A 13,769-nucleotide genomic window follows, 5' to 3' on the forward strand; every position below is an offset into this window, starting at 1 on the left:
TATATTTATAATAAATCCTTATTAGATATAATATCTTGTAAGTATTGAACTATTGTTGCTGATTCTTAAATCTATTAAGATCAAAATTATTTTCTAGATTCTACATAATATTACTATTGTATTAGCGCTAAGCTAAATTTTAGTTTTAATCTTTTTGTACTAAATTTCTTTAGTTTCAATTAAAAATAACCTCTTTAAGACCCTTATCATGATTATATTGATCCCATATATTCCACTTTTAGTTAGAAATATATATTAATATAATTAGAAACCTTATATTTAAATATCAATATAAATTATATAACGAATTATTAATATATGATAAAAATGTCATTAAATGTTAGAAAATATTTTTTTAACATTCTATCATATATTTATATTGATTGATAATAATTTAATATGTATTAAAACTATTAATATTACCGTCTAAGTGTCTAATTTGTCTATTAAACCCTTTTCTATTGGACACCTAAGCAAGAGGCCCGCAGTTAAGACTGAAAAGCCAGTAATATTACCCCAGTAAACGCAAAAGATTTAATACAACCGCTAAGAAGTGGATAATATATGTTAAAACTAGCTATTACTAGTATTAAACAAGTGTCGTATATATAGTATCATAGTGTGTTGATTAAGCAATGGACTCGGAAGATATAGTAAATCAAGTTCTTGAAGAAATCAAGCAGTCCATAACAATGATCTCGGAAACTTTTAACAAAGATAAAGATGAAAATTCTTCTATATACAACTTTTCTATTTCATCATTATTGGAATATTGTGAGATTCATATTGTAGATGAGTTACCATCTATACCTTTATACTCTAATGAAGAAATATGTATGATACCCTGTCAAGAATTGAATAATGAAAACTATGAGAATGATTGTAATAATCCTTCAAGTGTCATATTAATGTCCTCTTTAACATCAGATTCTATAGATTCTTCTAGTACTGATACCTACATAGCCCCTTTTATTACTCAAGAAGATTATGAATCAACAAGTGCTGGTAGTTGTATTTCTGATGACTCAGATATTGAAAATATTGTTCATGATGAATCAATAAATATTCATTCATCTACTATACCAAATCGAAATTTCAATGAAGGTGAATTACTATCTTCTCAAAGGTGTATTAATATTTTTAAAAGGTCATTTATGGAATTAGCTAATCAACATGATTCCACAAATATATCTAATACAAATAACTGTCGATGTAATAATTATAAATTATTAAAATATGATCACAATTACAATTGCATAAATAATAATACCGAAAACATAAGTAATTGCTACTTTTACCCAGAGCTAGATTAATTAATAGAATAAAATATCTTGATAAAAAGCAAGTAGCAACAAGTATATTGGTCTCTTTTCTATTAAGAATGTGTTTATTAATATTTATTTAATCACTTGAAGATCTATATTTATTAATTACTAAGTAAAAGTTGGGATATTCTTATTAAATTCATAATACATTAAAGCTTGCCCAATACCTGCTGCATATGATAAAGTTGATATGTAAACCTATAATAAGTAAGATAATAGCTAAAAAAAGAATTATACAGAAAGATAATATAAAGGAAAACTTACATTAGATGGAGGTTGGATATCCTGCTTTTCCATAATCTTTATAAGTAGTAAACCTTGAGAAGTGACTTTAGCATTATCTAAAGTATCTACTAAATCACTTTTTATATTGTTCCCATGTACTAAATAGTCTTTTAAATCTTGTTGTGCATTATTTACACAACATGTCTTTACATTGGGAATAGAAAACATATGGGCATCATTTCCAGAATCTCCACATACAAGAAATTTATCTATTGTTATTTTATTTCTTATATATTTATCATATAAAAACATCACAGAATTATCTTTACCTCCTAATAATGGGAGGATATCTAGATATCTCCATTTACCTATTCCACTAATTGCATATTTATAATTCTTGTTATTTACCTGAATTTTATCTATTATTGATATTATGTCGTCACTACATATAGAAATAGATAGACGGAAAGGATCATGGAACTTGTTGCCATTTATGTAATATTCTATATTTTCTAAGTCAAGTATATTACAGATATTACATTTAACTAATTCATGATTAAATTCACAACTTATTATATCAAACCAACTTTCCAACGGTCTTGCATATAATCGATTAGGACACCAAATAGGGAAACTATTAATTATATCTAAATCTTTATAATATTTTGTATTATTTTCATTATCAAGTGGTAAATTATAAATTCCCAATCCTTCATCTTGATATATTAAAAAATTATTTAAATTTGAAAGTTCATTATCATTTATTCTTTCTTTCAAACTCTTAGTTAAATCAGAAATTTTCATAGGAATTCCAGGAAATGTATATATTTCAGTTCCAACTCCACATATTGCATAATCTGGCCTAATTAAACTTTTTTCTTTCGATACTTTAAGAAAATCTTTTAAATTCCTTCCAGTAGAATATATTAAAATTGATCCTTTAAAAGCATGTTGACGCATCCAAAAATCTTGAAATATTTCTAAATATTTATCATTTCCTAACAATGTTCCATCTAGATCAGTAATAAGAACTATTGGAGGAGTATCTTCAATAATACTTAGTATTCCATCTTTTAAACAAATTCTCATATTCTGCAAATTATCATCAGTATATATAATATAATTTTTACAATTTTCCCACCTTGGAGGATTATCCCATTCAGACTTTAAATCATTTGTCATAACAAACTCCATATGGGTCCTAATATTGCAAATATTGTCACATGCAAATTAAGTTAATATAACAATAATACATGGTTTATATATTTTAATATTTAAATTTACATAAATCTTTTTTAAATATGCTTACCTTATCATTTCTATTTCTATATAATGCCAATTTATCCAATTTTCTACTTTTTTTAAAGGTCTTTCTTCCCATATTTTATTTTCAATATTATTTTGTGACTCATGATATAATAAAACTTTATTCCATCCAGAGTAATAAAATAGCTTGATATTTACCATATTGTAATTTATAGATATTATTTATTAGATATAAGTTTACAGGAAATGAAGATGATGATATCTTTACCCTTTTTCACATGCTTTATTATAAATTTTCCTCTTTTATATATTTAGCGCCTAAGTTTTTTTTTTTTTTTTTAACAATACCGTTATTGAAATTTCTAAAGGGATTATGTGTTACTTAATTAGTGAAATTAAATTTTAATAATTTGCTAATATTGGATAAAGATTTATTTACATTTTTTTTAAATATTATATCGATATCCTAATGGATCATCAACATAGGGGAGGACATAAAACTGGTAGTGGAGCACTAGCTAGTTCTCAGGATATTGCCATTGAAAGGCGTGAAAGGCTTAGGAGACTTGCTTTAGAGACAATTGACCTTTCTAAGGATCCTTATTTTATGAAAAATCACCTTGGTATGTGTAATAATGTAATATTTATTTTTATTACTCATTTAATACTTTGTTTCTTTTATAATCCTTTTAGGACAAATTGAATGTCGTCTATGTTTGACAATACATACAAATGAAGCTTCATATTTATCACATACTCAAGCTAGGAGGCATCAAACAAATTTAATATATCGTGCTGCAAAAGAGAAAAGTGGAAAATCATCTAAATTGACTTCAGATCAAATAGATTTATCTAACAAAAAACCAAAAACTCCAAGAATTGGTATTCCTAAATATCAAGTATCAAAACATTGGGATTCTAAAAATAATCAGAAATGTATATATGCTAAGTTTTTTTTCCCTGATATTAAAGAGAAATATAAACCCTATTTTAGGATAATGTCGTGTTGGGAACAAAAAAAGGAACTTCCAGATACAAAATACCAATATTTATTAATTGCAGCTGAACCTTATAATGTTGTTGCAATAAAGATTCCAAATTATGAGATTGAACGTAAAAATAATAAACTCATGACATTTTGGGATAATAAGCAAATGATATATCATATTCAAATTTTTTTCCAAGAAAAAATAAAGGATATCACTGATACTGAAACATCTACTAAAGAAAATTAAATTTGAAATACTTAATATTTACTTTATTAATATATATTAATATTAATAATTTATATTATAAATTTTTTTTTTCTCTAGTTGGACTTATTAAGATTATATCTATAAAAATATTTTTCAAAATTTGTTAATAATATAAAAAAAGAAGAGATTAGTACAATAATTAATATTTTATTAATATTCAATGAGTTATTTTAGATAATGCATTACAAAAGAGAAAGTTATATTTATACAAAAATTATAATAGTTAATCTTTATAAAAATATATATATATGTATATATATATATAGTATAGTATCATTTTAACTTGTATATTCTAAAACTTCTCATAACTATTTAATTGATAAGTATTTCAGAATTTGAAAGAATAGAGATATAGGAGATTATATTTTAAAGATAATTTAAAAAAAAATATAGTTATAATTAAAGAATATAGTATTATTAATTAAAATAATTATTATAAAATACTCTTAATTTTATATTTATAATCATAAAATATATTTCATAAAGGAAAAAAAAAAGTATCTACATAGTATATTTGAATTATTTAAGTTATAAGTCTCTTTTACAATGAATTATAATATAGGTTAAATAATTATTTGTTATTAATCCCTATAAATGATTAGAAACTAAAAATTTAGTAATTCATATTAGGTCATGAGTAATAAATTATGATTTATTAATAATGAGATATTTTTTTTTAAGATACTGTAAATGTACAATACTAATTTTTACAAAAAAAGAAAATAATTTTTATTATAGTAATATAAAGTATTTTTAGAAGATTTATACAATGTAATTATCTAGTATTTATATATTTAATAAATTCAAATACTTTACAATAGTAAATCTTAGATTTTAATTTTATATAAAAAATTTACATGATGAAAGAAAAACAAGATTTAACTAAGAAATTAAGACAGATTTAATATTTAAGTTTGTCTATAATAAAATAATAAAATATTCACTAAATACAATAGTATATTAGTTTAGTAATTTATTCAGTTGAAATATTTAGATTGTTGAATGTAAAAATCAGATGTATCTTAATATTTCATAATTTAATAAATCCTTTGCTTGAATATTGATAATATAAAGTAAATTCAATTTTAAGACTTTATATTATTAATTTAAAAACAAATTATATATATATTAATAGGATATTTAAATAGAAATAAAAAAGGTAGCTACTTTTTTTTTTTTTTTTATTTTTAATCAATTTTTGATTATTTCACTTCATATATTGTAAATTTTGATTATAAAGATAAAGATGATTCTTATTAATAAAAATCAATTGAAATTAAAATAAGTAATTTTATAAGTCAATATATTAATGTATAAAATATATTAGATCAATTATTTCCACTTATTAACCCATTTATTTCTTTCTTCAGAATTAGTTAAATTATTATCTTTTATAAAATTATCTATATATTCATGTTTCTTCTCTAATGACTCAAATATAGACTTTTTTTGAATTACCCATATTTCATTAACATCATCTTCTGTTGTAGGTATTACTTGAATGAAATATTCATTATCTTCATTTATATTATTTAATTTATAACTAGAGTCAATATATTTATTTTCCATATTAAAATTATTTATAATATTTTTATTAACATTTGAAATAATTTCCTGATAAATTTGATATTTTCTTTCCTTATCACGACAAGAAATATTATAAATAATACATCCAGCTTCAGTAATAGATAATTTCATTAATTCTATAAAATATGGTTCAATAAAATGTTTTGCAGGACACATTAATGGATCCCCAATATTATTAGAATTGATATCAATAACTATAATATCAGTACTATTAGGTTTCATTTTAGAAATATCTTCTATATATTTAAATGCATCTTCAATAATAATATTTATTCTATTTCTAAATAAACCAAAATAATTAATAGCAGCATCGACTACATTAGGATCTATTTCAATTGCTGTTATATTTAATTGATCTATAGTATATAATTGCCCAAATACAGATGCTAAAATCCCACCACCTAATCCTAATATAATTATCTCAGGAGTTCTAGTTTTATATCTGTTAATATTTATTAATGATAAACTAGATGCTAAAATTACACCAATATAATAATCAGATAATTTGCTTAAATAATTAAATTCAATATTACCATTATTTGAATTCAATATGGTTACTTCTGATTGTATTAAACGAGGATTAGATGTAAATATCATTTGTCTGTAATTTCTTTTTTTAGATAATATTTCATATATTTGTATCTCCTTACAATAATCTGATTCTATATATGCTATACATTTACGTTTAATATGTCCATTATCTCCTATAGAAAGTATAGGAAATTTTCCAGAACTTTCTAAAGCTAATGGAGATAAATATGAAGAAATTTTATTAGTAATTTCTAGATTTGAAATAATTTTATTAGAAATATGATTAGATATAATAATTAAACGTTTAGTTTTTACTTGTTCTGCTAATTCCTGATATCCTTTTTTAGTATTATATAACCAATCTAATTCTTCCCCAAAAGGAACAATTAATGCTGCTGTTAATTGATATTCTATTTTTTCTAATTCATTATCATAAATTACTATTTTATAAAAATCATTATCTTTACTTTTTTCATTTTCATTTAAATAATATACAATCATTTGACCTGGTTTATAATCTTTTATATGTTTTTTACTCCAAAATAAAGCTGAAATCTCTTTTATATGTTTTGGTAATACCCATATATTAAAATTTGAAGATTTTATATATGAACTATCATCATTTAAAAAACACATTACTATATTATTTTTAGAATTTTCAATTTTATTTATTTCAATATAATAAGGTAAAAATTTGGAATCTTCAACATTAAATAATGGATAAATATTTAAATATACTTTTTCTTTGTAAAAACTTCTAATAATAACATTAGAAATATATTCTTGACATAATGTTATTAAAATATATTTACCATTATTATTTAATAATTTGGAACATATTTTAAAATATTCAGTTCCACGTTTTTTGTATGTACCTTGTAATATATTAGTTGAAAGAAAAGCATCTAAAAAACCTTTATCAATAATTATATCATATATACCTTTATTTTCTTCTTTATTAGCAAAATCTTCTAAATCATTTTCTACGTCTAAACAAATCCATTTCATTTTATAATACTCTTTACAAAGTTTTTTCATTTTTTCAATAACATTTTGTGAAAAATCAATATTAACTATATTATGGTAACCAATATTATATAATTCTAATGGAATATTTGAATTGCCACATCCAATATGTAAAATATTTATAGATTTATTTGAATTATGGGAATATTTTAAGCTTTCAAGTAATTTAGATTTAATCAAATTATAGTCTCCATACCATTCAAAATTTACCTTTTTATTTTTATCTAATTTAAGAAAAAATTGTTCCCAGTATTCATTATTTGTAAAATCTTCGAGAAATTCTGGTAGAATATCCATAATTTTAATTAAGAATTTAAATATTAAATTTCTCAATGTTATAAAAGCCGCTAATAAAAAAGGTAAATTATTCTTGTTAAGTCCTATATTTGATAGGTATAGAAATTAAAAAAGTGAATCTTTATATTATAGAGACAAATAATACAGAATTTAGTAAGAATGAAAAAAAGTAGATCTCATTATAAACAAATAACTAAGAATATTGTGACTAAATTAAATAAATAATATATAAAAAAGAATTATTTGTTTAATTTTAAATTTAATAAATTAATAAATATTCCTTAAATTTACAAATAACCTGATCTACTTAACAAATTATAATTATTGAAATAATAACTTTTATATTATTTTAGTATTTCATAATATTAATATATTTATAACTAATCCAAAATAGATTTACTTAATAAACTTTTTTTTCTCCTTTTAGAGTTATCTAAATTATGTTTATTATTATTTACTTGTACTAAACTTCTCTTATATGCTATAGAAGAAGTTAATATATTTAACAATGATAATCTACTAGTAAAATTTTTGTGTTCTTTATTATATTTATTATTATTTGAATATTTTGAATTTTCAGAATAATCATGTGTTAATATATCATTTTGTAAAACTTCATCACCCCAAGCATATTCCCATAATGATTGATTTGGTAAAATAGCTGGTTCCATTTTACCATAAGGAGATGTAATAAATTCTGTAATTATATTTTTATTTTTATCATTAATTTGATTTACTTTTTCAAAACAACTATCATCTTCATTATCTTTAATATTACCTATATTTTCTGATTCTATATAATTTTCATATGTATTAATAAGAAAATCAAGAGTATCTATATTTATTATATCACTATCCATATAATTTAACTCATTAACAATATATTCTGAATATAATTCTTCAGTATATCTTTTACTATGCCATAATAACATTTTTCTAATTGGCATATTATTATAAAATTGTTCTAAAAAATTTAATTTATTTGAATTAAATGAGAATTTGTTTAATTGATTATTATCTATAATTAATGATTTTAATTTTTTCCATAATTTTAATGCTAATATATATTCTTTAAATGAAAAAGTTGGATCTTTTTCATAAATATATAATACAATTCTAGAACATGAATCCAAAAATATATTAAAAATAAAAATATTAATATTATCTATAGGATTTAAATCACCATATATAATAAATGTAATAAAACCTTTACGATCATTAAAAAGAAGATCAATATAAATTTTAATATTTTCAATATCACCATTATCAATACATTTTATTAATATAGGATATAATAAATAAAATAACCAACATAAACGTTCAGTAACATAGCAAAATAAACTATATAAATTTGTTGATTGATGTATATCTATTGAATTATTTAATTTCATATCATTTCTTTTATTATCTTTATTTTTATTTAAATTCCAATGAGCTATAAATTCATATAAAAATTGTAATAGATATTTAATAGTTGGTATTATAAATTTCATATTATTAACAGTTTTTATTCCATAAATACATGAAATAATATAATCAATTGCAATTTTCCTAATTATTAATATTTCATGTGGTTTAAATAATCTTTTAAATAATCTTTGCATAAAACTTTCACACCATATTTCATGAAAACTAATAGCATAAATTGGAATAAGTTGAATAAATTGACATTTATTAACAGTTATTATATATGTATCAAATGTATCTAATAAAGTTTCAATTAAATTAGCTGCATTATCCCAATATATTGTATATTTATCTGAAACATTAGTTAAATTATCTTCTGGAGCAGATGATTCAATATCACTACTTGATAAAATACTTGTATATTTTGAAATTTCTGATTTTTTTATCTTTATAATATTATCACTTTTTAAATTTACTTGTTTAGATATTTCTTTATCTTTATCATTATCATCTTTAATAATTTGATTTTCAATTCCTTTAGTACAAATATCAAAAATATATTCATATAAAATTAGTAATATATTATCTAAAATTTGTGCTGTTTTATCTATATCTTCTTCTGTCATTAAATCTATAAATTTTATTTTTTGTGATCCTATATCTTCAATATATTTTTGAGTATCATTAATATTATTATAATCACCTTTTTTTATTTTTATTACAATATTTTGTAATTCTTCCTGCCTCCATTTTTCAAATCTCTCTTCAGTCCATATATTTGGATTACTAACATGAATTTCGGAATCTATTATAACAAGACGATTTAAAATATATTTTATAATCATTGACGATACACATGGGATTAATTTTATACTATATAATGCAATATTAATATAAATAATAAAAGAATCAACTGAGAATCGTGTTGTAGGGGGAAATAAAGATTGAATTAAATTTATGTATTGATTAATTTCTCTTGGGTAGATAGTAATAATTGTTGATATAACTTTAATAATTTTCTTACCAGCTTGTTCCCACTTAGATTCCATATTATTAACACAAGTTACATAACTAAAAGGAATAATTATATTATTATCATCATTTGATTTATTCTTAATTGCAAATGTCCTTATATGATTATATTCTTTAATAGGATGTTTAATTATTAATATTTGTTCTAGATGTTTATATTTACCATCATATTTTGGGTGAAATTTTAAAATATACTTTAATAAATTTATATCATCTTTACAATTTATTTCAGAATTAATATTATAATCTTGACATATCCTTCTAAGTTCTTTTTTTAAAGAATATTTAGAATCAAAAGATCTATCATTAATTGAAAAATCAATAAAATTTGGATTTTTTTGTCTAAATATACATAAAGTTCCATCATCTCTTATACTTATCTTTTCTTTTAAAACATTTAAAATACTAGACAATTGAAAATTTTCATTTGCTAAATTATCTAGAATTATATTTATTAAATCACCAAGTTCTGAATCTGAAGAATCACAAAAATTATAATTTTTAATTAAATTGATAATATCTATAGATTCTGTTGTATTATATACATCAAGTTTTTTATATTCATCTTTAGTTTTAGTTTCCATTATTAATACATTCCTAAATAGTTAAATTTAATTAATAATTAAGAAGAATTAATTATTTATGATTAGGATATTTAAATCTGTTTTCCTTTTTTTAGGGTTTAGGGTTGCGCCATTATATAAACCCTAATATTCTTAATATTACTTTTCGTTAATATTAAGATAGAGGAAGGAGAAAATTCATACAATATATAAATCTGATTATAGTTAGTTTTTTATTATTAATAATATAAACATATATATTAAGTCAATATTAAACTAAAATCTGTTCTATTCTTCTTTGTATTAAAAAAAAATAGATGACTTCTGATAGGAGAAAAGTCTTATTAATGGGTAGAGCTGGTGCTGGTAAAACATCTATGAGAAGTATCATTTTTGCAAATTATTTACCAAGAGATACTAGTAGACTTACAGCTACAAATAATATTGAACATTCTCATTTAAGATTTTTTGGAAATCTCATTTTAAGCTTATGGGATTGTGGTGGACAGGTAGGTCAAATAAAAAAAAAAGAAAAAGAAAGTATTATTAATTATATATTGTAAAAATATAATTTATAGGATATTTTTATGGAAAACTATTTTGAAAGTCAAAGAGAACATATATTTAGAAGTACAGAAGTAATGATTTATGTACTAGAAGTTAGAAAAATTAATCAATCATCATCTAAACAAATAATGAAAGATTTAGAACAAGATTTCCTTTATTTTAGAAATACAATTAATAACTTAAAAGCTTTATCACCTGAAGCAAGGTTATTTTGTTTAATACATAAAATGGATATTTTATCTATATATGAAAGGAAAACTGTTTTACAGTATTATGAAAATGAAATAAGTAAATTTTCAAACCAATTATCTTATAGAATATTTCCAACAACTATTTGGGATGAAACTCTATTTGCTGCATGGAGTGAGATTGTATATGCACTTATACCAAATGTTGAACTTCTTGAGAAAAATCTACAAATATTAGCTGATGTATGTAATGCTCAAGAATTAGTTATTTTTGAAAAATCAACATTTCTTGTTATATCACATGCAAGTAATTCATCACTTTCAATAGAAGATAAGACAAGATTTGAAAGGATATCTAATATATGTAAACAATTTAAATTAACTTGTGCAAAATCTCAAACTAGTTTTATAGGTCTTTCTTTACATACTCCTAAATTTTCAAGTTATATTGAAAGATTTACTCGAAATTCTTATATTCTTGTTGTAATTAAAGGAATTGGTAAGTAAATTTAATAATATAATATGGGATGTTTTCTTTTTTTTCCCTAATATGGATAATATATAATTCTTATTTTTAGATACTACACCATCAGCAACATTATATAATATTGATTATGCAAGAGATCATTTCGAAGCTATTATTGCATCTCATTTAGATATTGATTCAACTGGATAAATTTTAATTATTTAAAATAATTATATAATGCACATTTATAGTTAATAAAATATATAATTCATAAAAAAAATATTTAAAATTCTAAAATATTAAAAATACATATTCTAGCCTTATTGCCAAAATTTATTCATATTTAGGATTTAGATTTATTATTACGTAAGTAATCTGATTTACTTATACAATTACCAATATTATTAATAATTTCTTCAATTTCACTTTGTGATTTAATTATTGTTCTTGATTTTCTCCTCTTACCATCTGAAAGTCTAATCAAACTAAAAGATTTTGATGATAATTTATTAGATGACTCTAATTTATTTTCTTGAGTCCTCCTCTTTTTTCTACATCCATTTATTTCAGGATAATCTAAAATATTATATTAAAAAATTAAATTGAAGAAGAAGAAAAGATCAAATATTATAAAATCTTATTACAATTATACTTACATCTTTTAATAGAAAGTCGTATTGAACGAGTATTTTTCTTATTTTGTAACATTGAAAATAATTCGTCTAGAAATTTCCTAATATCTAATTCTAACATTTATATTTAGTTATTTAAATTACTAAATTTATATTTTAAGTTACTTCTAGGACTAATCGCGCTATTTACCTATTTTAATTCTTAGAACATAATCATTAATATTGAAGGGTAAATATAAGGAATATATATAAACTTCACTGTATTATTTTTTCTATCTTTATAATTAGAGAGAAAATAGTTTGATTACATTTCTAAATATTCTAATTGTTTAAGTGACTATGATGTATTTCCTATAATATTCTTTTTAAATACTTTAATTCAACTATAATAATAAAGTATCAAATTAAAGATTCTTTAGATAAATAATGGCTAATATTAAGTTTAAATTATTAGATTTTATTGTTATTATTAACAATATATTTATCTTATTTTTTAATTAAATATGTTAGGATTAATTAGCGCTAGCTAAACAATTTGAATCTCATAATAAAAGAATAAAATAAAATATGTTAAATGATAGATACAAAGGAGGAAGTAGAGGGAACGGAATCTTTTGATTTAGTAGAGCTTGTAAGGTAAGATATATTGTTTCTCTAATATAAATAATAATAGTACAAAGTTACTGCTTTACTATTAGTTGTGACAATAAAGTATTTCGTATAAAGCGTGAGCTTGCAATAATAATTCCAGAAATACGTGATAAGATTAAGGATAAGCAAAAATTTGTATTTAATTATATTGAATCGAGATTGATGGAAAAAGTTATTGAATATCTTGGATATAGGCATAAATATTCAAATATTAACATGCCATCTCCAGCTTTTCATATTGATGATTCAATTGTAATGGATCTATTAATAGTTGCAGATAAATTGGGTATTTAGTAAATTATTAGAATGATAGCAAGTAACCTTTCCACTTTCCTTCTTTCCTGTTCTTTTATTACTATATTATTTATTTCCAAATAACAATATAGTCCAATATTAATTTGTAAAATATTCTAGTATGTAACAATACATAATATTTGAGATTTAATGATAATATTTACTAATACAAATAAAATAAGTGTTGATTATATATATGAAACTATTTAGAACTTATCGTTATAGGATATATAAATAGTGAATAAAATAAATTATAAAGAAACACAAAAATAAAAAGGGTAATGAAAAAAAAAAAAGAAAAAAGTTCTAGTAATTATTATTTTTATTCTAAGGGATATTTCGAATAAAATGGGAAATGGGCGGATATATACATTTTATTGTAACATTTGAAAAAGTTGCAATAAGTAGGTGGGGAGGGGGGGAGGTAAATTGTATGGATTAAGGAAAAAATTTTAA

The 13,769-nt window shown here is 21.2% G+C and overlaps 8 protein-coding genes across 8 annotated transcripts; 4 read left to right on the forward strand and 4 right to left on the reverse strand.

Annotated features, from left to right (window-relative positions):
* Positions 1 to 635: 635 nt before the first annotated feature.
* Positions 636 to 1,313, forward strand: cand_027060 (uncharacterized protein; the record flags this gene model as incomplete). The annotated part of the gene is made up of 1 exon (XM_067212934.1): positions 636 to 1,313. One exon carries the CDS (start codon positions 636 to 638, stop codon positions 1,311 to 1,313), a length of 678 nt encoding a protein of 225 aa, XP_067068229.1.
* Positions 1,314 to 1,433: 120 nt separating this feature from the next.
* On the reverse strand, positions 1,434 to 3,017 carry cand_027050 (sucrose-6F-phosphate phosphohydrolase family protein; the record flags this gene model as incomplete). Its single annotated transcript, XM_067212933.1, has 3 exons — positions 1,434 to 1,523; positions 1,590 to 2,751; positions 2,860 to 3,017. 3 exons carry the CDS (start codon positions 3,015 to 3,017, stop codon positions 1,434 to 1,436), a joined length of 1,410 nt encoding a protein of 469 aa, XP_067068228.1.
* A 268-nt stretch (positions 3,018 to 3,285) lies between these two features.
* Positions 3,286 to 4,051, forward strand: cand_027040 (uncharacterized protein; the record flags this gene model as incomplete). Its single annotated transcript, XM_067212932.1, has 2 exons — positions 3,286 to 3,439; positions 3,510 to 4,051. The coding sequence occupies 2 exons, from the start codon at positions 3,286 to 3,288 to the stop codon at positions 4,049 to 4,051; spliced, it is 696 nt and encodes a 231-aa protein (XP_067068227.1).
* A 1,353-nt stretch (positions 4,052 to 5,404) lies between these two features.
* On the reverse strand, positions 5,405 to 7,513 carry cand_005470 (uncharacterized protein; the record flags this gene model as incomplete). Its single annotated transcript, XM_067210788.1, has 1 exon — positions 5,405 to 7,513. The coding sequence occupies one exon, from the start codon at positions 7,511 to 7,513 to the stop codon at positions 5,405 to 5,407; it is 2,109 nt and encodes a 702-aa protein (XP_067067995.1).
* Positions 7,514 to 7,893: 380 nt separating this feature from the next.
* On the reverse strand, positions 7,894 to 10,536 carry cand_005480 (uncharacterized protein; the record flags this gene model as incomplete). The annotated part of the gene is made up of 1 exon (XM_067210789.1): positions 7,894 to 10,536. The coding sequence occupies one exon, from the start codon at positions 10,534 to 10,536 to the stop codon at positions 7,894 to 7,896; it is 2,643 nt and encodes an 880-aa protein (XP_067067996.1).
* Positions 10,537 to 10,832: 296 nt separating this feature from the next.
* cand_005490 (GTP-binding protein RAG A) lies at positions 10,833 to 11,946 on the forward strand (the record flags this gene model as incomplete). Its single annotated transcript, XM_067210790.1, has 3 exons — positions 10,833 to 11,024; positions 11,094 to 11,769; positions 11,849 to 11,946. The coding sequence occupies 3 exons, from the start codon at positions 10,833 to 10,835 to the stop codon at positions 11,944 to 11,946; spliced, it is 966 nt and encodes a 321-aa protein (XP_067067997.1).
* A 133-nt stretch (positions 11,947 to 12,079) lies between these two features.
* On the reverse strand, positions 12,080 to 12,489 carry cand_005500 (uncharacterized protein; the record flags this gene model as incomplete). Its single annotated transcript, XM_067210791.1, has 2 exons — positions 12,080 to 12,312; positions 12,393 to 12,489. 2 exons carry the CDS (start codon positions 12,487 to 12,489, stop codon positions 12,080 to 12,082), a joined length of 330 nt encoding a protein of 109 aa, XP_067067998.1.
* A 453-nt stretch (positions 12,490 to 12,942) lies between these two features.
* cand_005510 (SKP1 family protein) lies at positions 12,943 to 13,313 on the forward strand (the record flags this gene model as incomplete). Its single annotated transcript, XM_067210792.1, has 2 exons — positions 12,943 to 13,004; positions 13,067 to 13,313. 2 exons carry the CDS (start codon positions 12,943 to 12,945, stop codon positions 13,311 to 13,313), a joined length of 309 nt encoding a protein of 102 aa, XP_067067999.1.
* Between the last annotated feature and the right edge of the window lie 456 nt (positions 13,314 to 13,769).

This window comes from Cryptosporidium andersoni, assembly GCF_001865355.1.
Source record: "Cryptosporidium andersoni isolate 30847 chromosome Unknown contig_28, whole genome shotgun sequence".
Classification (NCBI taxonomy): Eukaryota; Apicomplexa; class Conoidasida; order Eucoccidiorida; family Cryptosporidiidae; genus Cryptosporidium; species Cryptosporidium andersoni.